At 38.8% G+C, this 15,173-nt stretch overlaps 1 protein-coding gene and 1 pseudogene across 2 annotated transcripts; both read right to left on the bottom strand.

Moving 5' to 3' along the window:
• Nucleotides 1–1,040: 1,040 nt before the first annotated feature.
• LOC148185925 (NXPE family member 3-like) lies at nucleotides 1,041–6,452 on the bottom strand. The gene is made up of 4 exons (XM_088072894.1): nucleotides 6,330–6,452; nucleotides 4,720–4,862; nucleotides 2,325–2,753; nucleotides 1,041–1,926 (listed from the first exon to the last, which is right to left on the bottom strand). The coding sequence occupies exons 1-4, from the start codon at nucleotides 6,343–6,345 to the stop codon at nucleotides 1,630–1,632; spliced, it is 885 nt and encodes a 294-aa protein (XP_087929020.1). The 5' UTR covers nucleotides 6,346–6,452; the 3' UTR covers nucleotides 1,041–1,629.
• Nucleotides 6,453–8,219: 1,767 nt separating this feature from the next.
• LOC148185924 (NXPE family member 3-like) lies at nucleotides 8,220–13,050 on the bottom strand (annotated as a pseudogene). Its single transcript, XR_015775601.1, has 4 exons — nucleotides 12,928–13,050; nucleotides 11,315–11,457; nucleotides 8,914–9,341; nucleotides 8,220–8,515 (listed from the first exon to the last, which is right to left on the bottom strand). The product of XR_015775601.1 is annotated as an NXPE family member 3-like (transcript).
• Nucleotides 13,051–15,173: the final 2,123 nt, after the last annotated feature.

The raw sequence follows: 15,173 nt of genomic DNA, 5'->3' as shown, positions 1-15,173 counted from the left end.
ATTGGACATGATTTATTAGCCTAAATGTTTCAGGAAAGACTGAAACTCTATAACTCTAATAATAATTAACAGCCTCATGTGTGACTGAATGGAAATGATGATTTATGATGTAGGAAGTGGTTCTTACTGACAGACATGCTTTCTTTAACTTTCATGTATTATAAATTATTTATATTACATTATGCTATTATGCATAATTTTTTTTGTAAAGTGAGTTCAAGAGAGGTGCTATATTAATCCAAAGTATTATTATTAGTATTAAAAGTGAATGAAAGAAAAAAACAATCGTAAATAGAATAAACTTTCCAATAAAGTAGAAAGTTGTTTGTGGTCTTTTTGAGGCTCAGACCTACAATTTACACAGCTGATTTTTAGCTAGATGGTGAATCATGAAACAAATGAAATATAAAACTTAGGAGTGAAGAAGTGAAGTTTAATCTTTTTTTTTCTGTCCTCACTCCAGTATGAAACTCTGGTATGATGAGTTGTATCAAATCAGTCTGATCAACTGAAGTGTCCAATTTACAACTGATTTCAAATAAGAATTAGCACTGGTAGTAGTAGTAATGTGAAGTTGTTATAATTTGTTCGTGACCATAAGTTACTTAGCATACTTAGTCATAGCAGACCTTATAAGATTGTAGCAGCAAAAAAATGAGTGCATAAATCAACAAGGGAGTGCTCATGAAGTTGTTACAATTTAAAATGTACTGCCACACAATGGCAATGTAATTTTGGCAAACACTGATACAGACTTGATTATAATTATGATAAGCCACTTTAACTGCCAGCAGCTCTCGATCACCAATGCTTCTGCATGGGTGAGGACAGGAAGAATAAAGATAAGAATAAATTTAAATGTGGAACAGGTCATTCTGTCAGGTTCAAATATTTATCAGGATGTAGTCAAATGTAAATGTAGTCAAATATGGCATGGGCCCTCTGTCTGGTGCAAACATTCATCAGAATTGAGTAATACCTGCATGAAGGTAGTTCAGTGTAGAGCAGGTTACTCTGTACGGTACAACTTGTCAGCAAAATTGTGTGTTATCTGTATAAATATAGTTAAATGTGAAGTAAGTCATTCTGTCAGGTATAAATATTAAGTAAGTCATTCTGTCAAATGCAAACATCTATCAGAAAGAACAACCACCTGCAGAAACAAAGTTAAATGTAAAGTAGATCATTCTCTCCATTCTTTCAGAATGGACTGCAACCTCTCTAAATGTTAAGTAGGTCATTCTGTTAGATGTAAATATCAGAATGGACTGCAACCTCTCTAAATGCAGTTAAATAAAGAGTAGGTCATTTTGTCAGGTAAAATATCTATGAGAATGGAGTACTACCTGAATAAATGTAGTTAATTATGGAGTAGGGCATTCTGTCAATTGCAAATATCAAGCAGAATAGAATACTATCTATATAAATGTGGTTAAATGTGGAGAAGGTAATTCTGTCAGGTGAAAATATCTACCAGAATGGACTACTACCTGTATAAAAGTGTAATAGGTCATTGTGGAGTAGGTCATCCTGTCAGGTACAAATATGTATAAGAATCAACTGCTACCCCTGGATGTAAGAATGTATTTAATCAAAGTCATAAAAAGCCACTCTGGTCTGTCTGCTCCCTCACCTTTGAAAGAGCTTCTCCTCATTGGCCTTGAGGTTTCTCCTGAAGTCTCCCGAGAAGTGATTGATCCTGCTATCACAGCTCAGCTTCTTTGGCTTGTAGCAGAACCAAGACTCGCCTGTACGGAGGTCTGTGTAGTTGCAGAGTGGCTGGGTTGGACGTAAGCAGACATCACACATTGTAGTTTCAGAGAGTGAGCCTGAACGGAAGAGGCTCTTGAAGGAAACCCTGTCAGGTTGTTCTCTGTTGAGTCTTTTCAGCACTGGAATAGCCTCACTAGGGTGAACCATCATCACCTGATCCAACAGAGAAGAGTTTTCATTAAGTCCAAGTCATGTTCAATTATATTAATAAAGACAAATAGAGTGAAAACTACTCAAAGTGCCACTTTGAGACATGTCCTCATTACCAGATTGATCTGAAACAATCTCTGGAAAATTGTCCATTGACTAACATTAAACAAGTAGGCTAAATTTATTTGAGTTGTGCATGTTCTTATTTTCCACCACGTATAAAATGAAGAAGTCCCATTGTTTCTAAAATGTAGCTGGTTAATCTGCCACTGTTATAATTACAAACTGCACATGTGCTGTGCAAGAAGTAAAAGTTAACAGGTGTAGCAATGGTAACTAGTTTGGTAGATAGAAAACACCTGCAGTACAGCAACATTTAATGTAATAGTTTTTAGCTTCACCTCAACCTGTGCTTCTCCTTCCCAGAGTAAAGAGAACACAGCAGAGTAGCTCCCATTGAGATGATCCACCACTTGTCCAGCCACACCTGCACCGAGCTTCAGGTTGTGCAGCCGGGCGAGTAAAAAGTCCCCCCCAAACTTCTTGGGACGGCCCTGGAAGTCAGACATTTTTATCATGACCTCCAGCTGATCCCCTACACGCCACTGTCCTCCTGCCCTCCTTGGGAGAATGGTGAAGGTGCTGTGAGCTGGATCACTGGTCTGCTCCACGACAAGAGGATCTGGCAAAAGTGGAGTTTCAGGCCAAAGAATGGTGTCTATTAGGAGGCGTTCCTCCAGAGCGGCCTCAGGGGACAGTGGCTGGAAGGTGCAGAAGCTGTGATGTATGTCAGAGGAACCGTTGATGATTGAGTTCACCTTATGGCCGAACTGATCAGGGGTCAAGAGGAATGATGACAAAGATGCATCAAACAAATGTTAAAAGCAAATACCCGTAATCTAAACAAAGCAAAAAGAAAACAACATCCTAAAAAACTGCCTTACCTTAAACATTTCGTATAGGCTCCACCTTTTAAGGGGTCTCACCCAAGCCCCCCAGAAGTGCACCATGTGTTTATGCAAAATTAACATAGTTGCTGAAAGTGGAATTACACCGTTTGAGTCAGTCACATGATGACACTGGCCCAGAAAGACTTTTACCCATTTACTAACATGGGGAAAGAGACGTCTGCAAATCAGTAAATCATTTTTTGTGAGCATCAAAACCCCAGCGAAACGTCTTCTTTCCCTATCTAGATGTAAACCATCCAGTTTGATATCATTTGGAAAGTCTAAAAGACCTGCTAGTTCAAATTTTTTCGACCACCATTCAAGATAGCCGAGGTGCTAATTTGGAAATCAGTCGCTCCGCTGGCGGAAGTTATTGCTCGGCCGCACTCATCCATGCTCTGAATTTCGTCGTTAATCTCTACTACGCATGCTCTATGGGCTAGTAGATTTGGGTATTTACTCATTTAAAAAAGCTTTCTCTGCATGCACCACTCATGGATCTTTTGGCGCCACTGAGCGGCTCCATGGATGTATTATAGTGAAATCTGGATGCAGCTATGGGGGCGGGGCCTCATTCACTCCTGTGAGAGCTGCTCAGCAGCAGTGGTTAACTCCCACCGGCGAAGCGACCGACTTCTGGATTAATGCTCAGCTAGTTTGAATGACGGCCTAAAAAATTTGATCTTGCGGCTCTTTTCGACTTTCCAAGTGGTTTACATTCAGACAGGGATAGAAGATGTTTAGGGGTTTTGATGCTCACAAAAAAATATTTACTAATCTACAGATGTCTCTTTCCCCATGTTAGTCAATGGAGAAAAGTTTTTCTGGGCCAGTGTGCATCACTTTACCGACTAAAACCCTGTACTTTTAGCCACTTTCGCAGCCTACCCAGGTTTGCGCAGAACCAGTCACCGGGGATTGACAAGCAGTGTATGCTGGTTGGATTTGTGTCTGAGCCTAGTCTAACTTGCTGACGTCATGCAAAAGTGGACAGCGATACTATTGCGATTTTGAGGCGGCGGCAGATTTTAGAGCCACGCGCCGCAGTTGCTCTTCGCCGACTATAACGCCTGGCTCTCAGCTGATCGAACAGCTGATTGGTTCAGATGTTGACTTGCCAATATGAAATGTTGGATAAACATTTTATTTTTGTTGAATTTCAGAGATTTGGAATTCATTTGTCTTACATGAAGTTATTTACTTTCTGTTAACAGAGTGCATGTTGTGACTGATGGTGACGTGTTACAGTCACAAAGACTAAATGCATTTATCATAGAGGGTCTATTGTATCATATTGTAATTATTTTAAAGAAAGACGGACATTGAAGATTAAGGATTAAACAGCACAGAGACTTATGGTCAGTAGCCTGAGTGTGATGTAAGGATCCTTAAAATAACATCTGTACAGATGTGAAGCCCTGGCCATAGGCTATCTGACTGATCTGGGAGATGCTGTGATGGTTTTGATGTATTGATGTAGTTATTTGGGGTGACAGGTATGCTCAGTTGATTTATATACAGCAGCAAATGGATATAATAGGCAAGGCTGAACCATGGACAGAAATAACAGATCACCTGTATAATATTTCAAAAGTTTACACTGTGATCAACACAATAATTGGAGACTGTAAACAGATAAACGGATCTGTGAAGATCTGAATGAAGAGGACTCAAATCTAACAGGATGTGAGTGCCTCCGTGACGTCCTGTACAGACTGAAGGCTGCTGTCCGACTTGATCGCAGCTTTTTGTCAGCGCCTCCTGCTGTGGCTGCCTGCTCTTGTCTGCTGTCAGGCAAGGCGCAGCTCAGTTTGAACGAACCTTATATTACATCCATGGGTCTCACCTCCAGGACCTCCATGTGACGCAGCACAAAGATTGAGACGACCAGAGCCAGAAAGAGGAAGATGACGCAGTAATCCCTTCTCATACGAGCTCTGATCTTCATGGTAGTCTTCATCTCAGGCTGCAGCGCTATGACCACTTCCTCTGGCAGCAGTTGAAAACAACAATAGGGTAAGAATTTTTCTTCTACTGCTACTAATGCAGCCCTGGCTAAAATTCATTTAGACAACAGGATCTAAAAAGTTTCTTAAAAAGTTTGAAATGTAAATATAATTGTAACCAAGATATCACATTCATTCACCAATGGTAGTCAACTTTCCCAACCATCTTTTAATGGATAAAGTGTTGTGGTCTGATATTTGGCTGTGTTTTGTTCTGCGGGTGCCTGACTTTCCTCTCCCTGTCTTGCAGAGTGAGCACTGAGGGGTGGGGCGATCTCCTGGAGCACAGGGCGCCCGGCACACCTGCAGCTTGTTCTGCCTAAATTGGCTGGCTTCATAAGCCACGCTCCCTTTGTCTCCTGTGCCGGCTGATTCCCTTGTGTTTCAGCGTCTCACCCATGCTTCCTGTGATCTCCTGCCTCTCGCTTCGTGTTTTGCTCTTGTCTTTGTTATTCTCGATCAGTTTTTTTGTCCCATTTCGATGGTTATTTTTTAGTTTACCTTTTAGTTGTTACTTTTCCCTTCGGGTGATTTTCTGTTGATACTTTTCTGTTTTTTTTCCTGTGAACTGACTTCCTGTTTTGTAATAAAAGACTATTTTTGTTGGAACTCTGCAACTGGGTCCTGGTGTCTTTGACTGGCACGTAACATAAAGGCTACCAAAGTTGGCATGATAAGGATATATCTAGTCTCAAAGACCTGTTGAGTGTACTTTTACCAGCTTTGTCATTCCGAAAATATTTTAAATGACTTTTACTCATTTTACTTTGCATACTTTTTTTCAAGCTACACCTTTTCATGACACCTTTCCTTTTTCTCCTTTTTTCATCTTCGCATGTGTTTTACATTTCTGTTCATATTTGTACATTGAGATGATATCTTAATAATTAATGTAGTTAATGTATTATCTGATAAACTACAAATAATAATAAATAATACAGGTAAAAAGACACATAGACAGTTAAAATGAACATATAAGGGGAAGAAATTATTTTGATCGTTAGAATGTATTGAAAATATGAGCCATAATCTTTACAGTTCAAAGGTATCTGATAAACTTTCCATTAATGCTGAGCAACTTTGTTTGTGTTTGTGTCCCAGTTTTGCAGAATAAACTTATCTGAACGCTCCAACGCTTATTTTGTGGCAGGTTAAAAGAGATAGAGAAAGACACATTAGCAAGAATTCCCTGAATTACCTACAAGTGGTCCAAAATGCAAGTCCTCCAGAAGATCTCATGTTACTCCCATTTTAATGTATTTTAATTTCTCTACTACCTTCTCATTAAAGATTCTTGTGATCACATTTAGAGCCGTGCATGGCCAGGAGCACCCACAATACCCTCACTTGCATCTTTTCCTTTCACCTTAGTCCCTTCCAACGCATCAAGAGACACAAAGGAAAGAGAAGAAACAAGAATATGTTCTTTAGAACAATTAGACATCTTTACCTCCAAAGCTTCGCATGGAATAACGTCCATTAATGATGACAGCAACAGCTGATCGCAGTGGGTTCAATAACAGAGCAGCACTGTTGCCTCTCTGTCTAACAAAGAGGATAAAGTAACACCCTACTTTCCTTATTAACAGTGTGCTGTGTCCTGTTCTCTATGGGTGGGATGTTTACCTTATAAATAGTCATTATTTGCATTTGTTATTATTGCTAATCTGTTTGTTAATTCATTATGTAATAACCCATCATATGATTAGAACATTGGACATGATTTATTAGCCTAAATGTTTCAGGAAAGACTGAAACTCTATAACTCTAATAATAATTAACAGCCTCATGTGTGACTGAATGGAAATGATGATTTATGATGTAGGAAGTGGTTCTTACTGACAGACATGCTTTCTTTAACTTTCATGTATTATAAATTATTTATATTACATTATGCTATTATGCATAATTTTTTTTGTAAAGTGAGTTCAAGAGAGGTGCTATATTAATCCAAAGTATTATTATTAGTATTAAAAGTGAATGAAAGAAAAAAACAATCGTAAATAGAATAAACTTTCCAATAAAGTAGAAAGTTGTTTGTGGTCTTTTTGAGGCTCAGACCTACAATTTACACAGCTGATTTTTAGCTAGATGGTGAATCATGAAACAAATGAAATATAAAACTTAGGAGTGAAGAAGTGAAGTTTAATCTTTTTTTTCTGTCCTCACTCCAGTATGAAACTCTGGTATGATGAGTTGTATCAAATCAGTCTGATCAACTGAAGTGTCCAATTTACAACTGATTTCAAATAAGAATTAGCACTGGTAGTAGTAGTAATGTGAAGTTGTTATAATTTGTTCGTGACCATAAGTTACTTAGCATACTTAGTCATAGCAGACCTTATAAGATTGTAGCAGCAAAAAAATGAGTGCATAAATCAACAAGGGAGTGCTCATGAAGTTGTTACAATTTAAAATGTACTGCCACACAATGGCAATGTAATTTTGGCAAACACTGATACAGACTTGATTATAATTATGATAAGCCACTTTAACTGCCAGCAGCTCTCGATCACCAATGCTTCTGCATGGGTGAGGACAGGAAGAATAAAGATAAGAATAAATTTAAATGTGGAACAGGTCATTCTGTCAGGTTCAAATATTTATCAGGATGTAGTCAAATGTAAATGTAGTCAAATATGGCATGGGCCCTCTGTCTGGTGCAAACATTCATCAGAATTGAGTAATACCTGCATGAAGGTAGTTCAGTGTAGAGCAGGTTACTCTATGCGGTACAACTTGTCAGCAAAATTGTGTGTTATCTGTATAAATATAGTTAAATGTGAAGTAAGTCATTCTGTCAGGTATAAATATTAAGTAAGTCATTCTGTCAAATGCAAACATCTATCAGAAAGAACAACCACCTGCAGAAACAAAGTTAAATGTAAAGTAGATCATTCTCTCCATTCTTTCAGAATGGACTGCAACCTCTCTAAATGTTAAGTAGGTCATTCTGTTAGATGTAAATATCAGAATGGACTGCAACCTCTCTAAATGCAGTTAAATAAAGAGTAGGTCATTTTGTCAGGTAAAATATCTATGAGAATGGAGTACTACCTGAATAAATGTAGTTAATTATGGAGTAGGGCATTCTGTCAATTGCAAATATCAAGCAGAATAGAATACTATCTATATAAATGTGGTTAAATGTGGAGAAGGTAATTCTGTCAGGTGAAAATATCTACCAGAATGGACTACTACCTGTATAAAAGTGTAATAGGTCATTGTGGAGTAGGTCATCCTGTCAGGTACAAATATGTATAAGAATCAACTGCTACCCCTGGATGTAAGAATGTATTTAATCAAAGTCATAAAAAGCCACTCTGGTCTGTCTGCTCCCTCACCTTTGAAAGAGCTTCTCCTCATTGGCCTTGAGGTTTCTCCTGAAGTCTCCGAGAAGTGATTGATCCTGCTATCACAGCTCAGCTTCTTTGGCTTGTAGCAGAACCAAGACTCGCCTGTACGGAGGTCTGTGTAGTTGCAGAGTGGCTGGGTTGGACGTAAGCAGACATCACACATTGTAGTTTCAGAGAGTGAGCCTGAACGGAAGAGGCTCTTGAAGGAAACCCTGTCAGGTTGTTCTCTGTTGAGTCTTTTCAGCACTGGAATAGCCTCACTAGGGTGAACCATCATCACCTGATCCAACAGAGAAGAGTTTTCATTAAGTCCAAGTCATGTTCAATTATATTAATAAAGACAAATAGAGTGAAAACTACTCAAAGTGCCACTTTGAGACATGTCCTCATTTACCAGATTGATCTGAAACAATCTCTGGAAAATTGTCCATTGACTAACATTAAACAAGTAGGCTAAATTTATTTGAGTTGTGCATGTTCTTATTTTCCACCACGTATAAAATGAAGAAGTCCCATTGTTTCTAAAATGTAGCTGGTTAATCTGCCACTGTTATAATTACAAACTGCACATGTGCTGTGCAAGAAGTAAAAGTTAACAGGTGTAGCAATGGTAACTAGTTTGGTAGATAGAAAACACCTGCAGTACAGCAACATTTAATGTAATAGTTTTAGCTTCACCTCAACCTGTGCTTCTCCTTCCCAGAGTAAAGAGAACACAGCAGAGTAGCTCCATTGAGATGATCCACCACTTGTCCAGCCACACCTGCACCGAGCTTCAGGTTGTGCAGCCGGGCGAGTAAAAAGTCCCCCCCAAACTTCTTGGGACGGCCCTGGAAGTCAGACATTTTTATCATGACCTCCAGCTGATCCCCTACACGCCACTGTCCTCCTCCCCTCCTTGGGAGAATGGTGAAGGTGCTGTGAGCTGGATCACTGGTCTGCTCCACGACAAGAGGATCTGGCAAAAGTGGAGTTTCAGGCCAAAGAATGGTGTCTATTAGGAGGCGTTCCTCCAGAGCGGCCTCAGGGGACAGTGGCTGGAAGGTGCAGAAGCTGTGATGTATGTCAGAGGAACCGTTGATGATTGAGTTCACCTTATGGCCGAACTGATCAGGGGTCAAGAGGAATGATGACAAAGATGCATCAAACAAATGTTAAAAGCAAATACCCGTAATCTAAACAAAGCAAAAAGAAAACAACATCCTAAAAAACTGCCTTACCTTAAACATTTCGTATAGGCTCCACCTTTTAAGGGGTCTCACCCAAGCCCCCCAGAAGTGCACCATGTGTTTATGCAAAATTAACATAGTTGCTGAAAGTGGAATTACACCGTTTGAGTCAGTCACATGATGACACTGGCCCAGAAAGACTTTTACCCATTTACTAACATGGGGAAAGAGACGTCTGCAAATCAGTAAATCATTTTTTGTGAGCATCAAAACCCCAGCGAAACGTCTTCTTTCCCTATCTAGATGTAAACCATCCAGTTTGATATCATTTGGAAAGTCTAAAAGACCTGCTAGTTCAAATTTTTTCGACCACCATTCAAGATAGCCGAGGTGCTAATTTGGAAATCAGTCGCTCCGCTGGCGGAAGTTATTGCTCGGCCGCACTCATCCATGCTCTGAATTTCGCCGTTAATCTCTACTACGCATGCTCTATGGGCTAGTAGATTTGGGTATTTTACTCATTTAAAAAAAAGCTTTCTCTGCATGCACCACTCATGGATCTTTTGGCGCCACTGAGCGGCTCCATGGATGTATTATAGTGAAATCTGGATGCAGCTATGGGGGCGGGGCCTCATTCACTCCTGTGAGAGCTGCTCAGCAGCAGTGGTTAACTCCACCCGGCGAAGCGACCGACTTCTGGATTAATGCTCAGCTAGTTTGAATGACGGCCTAAAAAATTTGATCTTGCGGCTCTTTTCGACTTTCCAAGTGGTTTACATTCAGACAGGGATAGAAGATGTTTCGCAGGGGTTTTGATGCTCACAAAAAAATATTTACTAATCTACAGATGTCTCTTTCCCCATGTTAGTCAATGGAGAAAAGTTTTTCTGGGCCAGTGTGCATCACTTTACCGACTAAAACCCTGTACTTTTAGCCACTTTCGCAGCCTACCCAGGTTTGCGCAGAACCAGTCACCGGGGATTGACAAGCAGTGTATGCTGGTTGGATTTGTGTCTGAGCCTAGTCTAACTTGCTGACGTCATGCAAAAGTGGACAGCGATACTATTGCGATTTTGAGGCGGCGGCAGATTTTAGAGCCACGCGCCGCAGTTGCTCTTCGCCGACTGCCAACGCCTGGCTCTCAGCTGATCGAACAGCTGATTGGTTCAGATGTTGACTTGCCAATATGAAATGTTGGATAAACATTTTATTTTTGTTGAATTTCAGAGATTTGGAATTCATTTGTCTTACATGAAGTTATTTACTTTCTGTTAACAGAGTGCATGTTGTGACTGATGGTGACGTGTTACAGTCACAAAGACTAAATGCATTTATCATAGAGGGTCTATTGTATCATATTGTAATTATTTTAAAGAAAGACGGACATTGAAGATTAAGGATTAAACAGCACAGAGACTTATGGTCAGTAGCCTGAGTGTGATGTAAGGATCCTTAAAATAACATCTGTACAGATGTGAAGCCCTGGCCATAGGCTATCTGACTGATCTGGGAGATGCTGTGATGGTTTTGATGTATTGATGTAGTTATTTGGGGTGACAGGTATGCTCAGTTGATTTATATACAGCAGCAAATGGATATAATAGGCAAGGCTGAACCATGGACAGAAATAACAGATCACCTGTATAATATTTCAAAAGTTTACACTGTGATCAACACAATAATTGGAGACTGTAAACAGATAAACGGATCTGTGAAGATCTGAATGAAGAGGACTCAAATCTAACAGGATGTGAGTGCCTCCGTGACGTCCTGTACAGACTGAAGGCTGCTGTCCGACTTGATCGCAGCTTTTTGTCAGCGCCTCCTGCTGTGGCTGCCTGCTCTTGTCTGCTGTCAGGCAAGGCGCAGCTCAGTTTGAACGAACCTTATATTACATCCATGGGTCTCACCTCCAGGACCTCCATGTGACGCAGCACAAAGATTGAGACGACCAGAGCCAGAAAGAGGAAGATGACGCAGTAATCCCTTCTCATACGAGCTCTGATCTTCATGGTAGTCTTCATCTCAGGCTGCAGCGCTATGACCACTTCCTCTGGCAGCAGTTGAAAACAACAATAGGGTAAGAATTTTTCTTCTACTGCTACTAATGCAGCCCTGGCTAAAATTCATTTAGACAACAGGATCTAAAAAGTTTCTTAAAAAGTTTGAAATGTAAATATAATTGTAACCAAGATATCACATTCATTCACCAATGGTAGTCAACTTTCCCAACCATCTTTTAATGGATAAAGTGTTGTGGTCTGATATTTGGCTGTGTTTTGTTCTGCGGGTGCCTGACTTTCCTCTCCCTGTCTTGCAGAGTGAGCACTGAGGGGTGGGGCGATCTCCTGGAGCACAGGGCGCCCGGCACACCTGCAGCTTGTTCTGCCTAAATTGGCTGGCTTCATAAGCCACGCTCCCTTTGTCTCCTGTGCCGGCTGATTCCCTTGTGTTTCAGCGTCTCACCCATGCTTCCTGTGATCTCCTGCCTCTCGCTTCGTGTTTTGCTCTTGTCTTTGTTATTCTCGATCAGTTTTTTTGTCCCATTTCGATGGTTATTTTTTAGTTTACCTTTTAGTTGTTACTTTTCCCTTCGGGTGATTTTCTGTTGATACTTTTCTGTTTTTTTTCCTGTGAACTGACTTCCTGTTTTGTAATAAAAGACTATTTTTGTTGGAACTCTGCAACTGGGTCCTGGTGTCTTTGACTGGCACGTAACATAAAGGCTACCAAAGTTGGCATGATAAGGATATATCTAGTCTCAAAGACCTGTTGAGTGTACTTTTACCAGCTTTGTCATTCCGAAAATATTTTAAATGACTTTTACTCATTTTACTTTGCATACTTTTTTTCAAGCTACACCTTTTCATGACACCTTTCCTTTTTTCTCCTTTTTTCATCTTCGCATGTGTTTTTACATTTCTGTTCATATTTGTACATTGAGATGATATCTTAATAATTAATGTAGTTAATGTATTATCTGATAAACTACAAATAATAATAAATAATACAGGTAAAAAGACACATAGACAGTTAAAATGAACATATAAGGGGAAGAAATTATTTTGATCGTTAGAATGTATTGAAAATATGAGCCATAATCTTTACAGTTCAAAGGTATCTGATAAACTTTCCATTAATGCTGAGCAACTTTGTTTGTGTTTGTGTCCCAGTTTTGCAGAATAAACTTATCTGAACGCTCCAACGCTTATTTTGTGGCAGGTTAAAAGAGATAGAGAAAGACACATTAGCAAGAATTCCCTGAATTACCTACAAGTGGTCCAAAATGCAAGTCCTCCAGAAGATCTCATGTTACTCCCATTTTAATGTATTTTTAATTTCTCTACTACCTTCTCATTAAAGATTCTTGTGATCACATTTAGAGCCGTGCATGGCCAGGAGCACCCACAATACCCTCACTTGCATCTTTTCCTTTCACCTTAGTCCCTTCCAACGCATCAAGAGACACAAAGGAAAGAGAAGAAACAAGAATATGTTCTTTAGAACAATTAGACATCTTTACCTCCAAAGCTTCGCATGGAATAACGTCCATTAATGATGACAGCAACAGCTGATCGCAGTGGGTTCAATAACAGAGCAGCACTGTTGCCTCTCTGTCTAACAAAGAGGATAAAGTAACACCCTACTTTCCTTATTAACAGTGTGCTGTGTCCTGTTCTCTATGGGTGGGATGTTTACCTTATAAATAGTCATTATTTGCATTTGTTATTATTGCTAATCTGTTTGTTAATTCATTATGTAATAACCCATCATATGATTAGAACATTGGACATGATTTATTAGCCTAAATGTTTCAGGAAAGACTGAAACTCTATAACTCTAATAATAATTAACAGCCTCATGTGTGACTGAATGGAAATGATGATTTATGATGTAGGAAGTGGTTCTTACTGACAGACATGCTTTCTTTAACTTTCATGTATTATAAATTATTTATATTACATTATGCTATTATGCATAATTTTTTTTGTAAAGTGAGTTCAAGAGAGGTGCTATATTATTCCAAAGTATTATTATTAGTATTAAAAGTGAATGGAAGAAAAAAACAATCGTAAATAGAATAAACTTTCCAATAAAGTAGAAAGTTGTTTGTGGTCTTTTTGAGGCTCAGACCTACAATTTACACAGCTGATTTTTAGCTAGATGGTGAATCATGAAACAAATGAAATATAAAACTTAGGAGTGAAGAAGTGAAGTTTAATCTTTTTTTTTCTGTCCTCACTCCAGTATGAAACTCTGGTATGATGAGTTGTATCAAATCAGTCTGATCAACTGAAGTGTCCAATTTACAACTGATTTCAAATAAGAATTAGCACTGGTAGTAGTAGTAATGTGAAGTTGTTATAATTTGTTCGTGACCATAAGTTACTTAGCATACTTAGTCATAGCAGACCTTATAAGATTGTAGCAGCAAAAAAATGAGTGCATAAATCAACAAGGGAGTGCTCATGAAGTTGTTACAATTTAAAATGTACTGCCACACAATGGCAATGTAATTTTGGCAAACACTGATACAGACTTGATTATAATTATGATAAGCCACTTTAACTGCCAGCAGCTCTCGATCACCAATGCTTCTGCATGGGTGAGGACAGGAAGACACAGCGGTGTAATTTATGGTCCACTTGGGAGCGTTGGGAGAGGACCGCCCCAATGCCGATGTCCAGAGCATTTACTTCCACCACAAACTGGAGTTGGGCGTATGGGAAAGTTAGGATGGGTGCTGATGTGAAACTCTTCCTCTTTTTTTGAGCGTTATTCTTAAGTATTCTTTTAAAAAGTGCACCTTTGTTCAAAATACCAATGCATGTACTGAACACAAAGATCACCAAAAAGGGGCGATTGTTATGTAAAACAGCGCTCAACTAAATATGCTGAAACTACATTTTTAATATGAGCATCGAACAAATTTAATTAATGTTTATTAAAATATTTATTACTGTAATGTGAAACTGTGATTGTGGGGAGACAAAAGTCTCTTGATAGATGTTTTTAAAAAAAACAGAGGATTTTGCTTGTTAAGTATATTTACCCTAACAACTGTTGCAGTTCTTGAAGATTTTTGTACTGGCTGGGGGACTGGTGATGGACTCACTATTTTTGTGCAGTAAAAATAAATATTCATACAAACATGAGGTCAAACTTAAGGTAGGTTAGGTGTGCAATATGTATATATATAATATATAATATATATGTGCAACTGAAAGAATAATTTCAACTGATCACTATACTGAACAAAAATTTAAGCGCACACTTTTATATTTACTTATCTAAGACTTTTAAGGTAGAGATGCATGTCTGTGAAAATCCCACATTTTTGGTGGGAAGGAGAAACACACCTGCTTTTAAGCTTTATGAAAGACGTGTATATCAACAGATTTTGGATATGCATAAATATAACCAGTACAAAACGATTTTTCCCCCCAAAATGATTTTTAACCCTTTGAAACCTGGATCGACACTGATTTTCCTGTGCTACATTCAGATACCTTTCACAGGTGTTTTGATCAATGAGCAACTTGGTTTGATTTTTTTCAGAAACATGGAGAAAAAATGAGGCAATGAGTTCCTTGGCAAAAAATGTCCTGCAAATTGCAAAAATGTATTAGTATAGATTTTTTCTTGGTTATTTTATAAAAAGCTAGTTTATGATTTAAAGTTGTGTTCTAGAATTATTACTTTTTAAGTAATTTTTTAAAAGTAATTTCCTGGCTTGTCATTTTTTTTCTTTTTAGGCCTATGTATTAT

The sequence above is a fragment of the Plectropomus leopardus genome, chromosome 22, assembly GCF_026936395.1.
Source record: "Plectropomus leopardus strain MGB_pleo_1.0 chromosome 22, ASM2693639v1, whole genome shotgun sequence".
In the NCBI taxonomy this organism is placed as follows: Eukaryota; Metazoa; Chordata; class Actinopteri; order Perciformes; family Serranidae; genus Plectropomus; species Plectropomus leopardus.
Note: the sequence above shows the minus strand (reverse complement) of the source record. Positions and strands in the feature narration are given on the sequence as shown.

What these genes read in the sequence shown, in the direction of transcription:
- LOC148185925 (XM_088072894.1), bottom strand. An exon ending in GTCACATGGAGGTCCTGGAG is followed by an intron (nt 2,754 to 4,719) that starts GTGAGACCCATG and finishes ACCCCTGATCAG; the next exon opens with TTCGGCCATAAGGTGAACTC. An exon ending in AAGGAGAAGCACAGGTTGAG is followed by an intron (nt 1,927 to 2,324) that starts GTGAAGCTAAAA and finishes CTGTTGGATCAG; the next exon opens with GTGATGATGGTTCACCCTAG.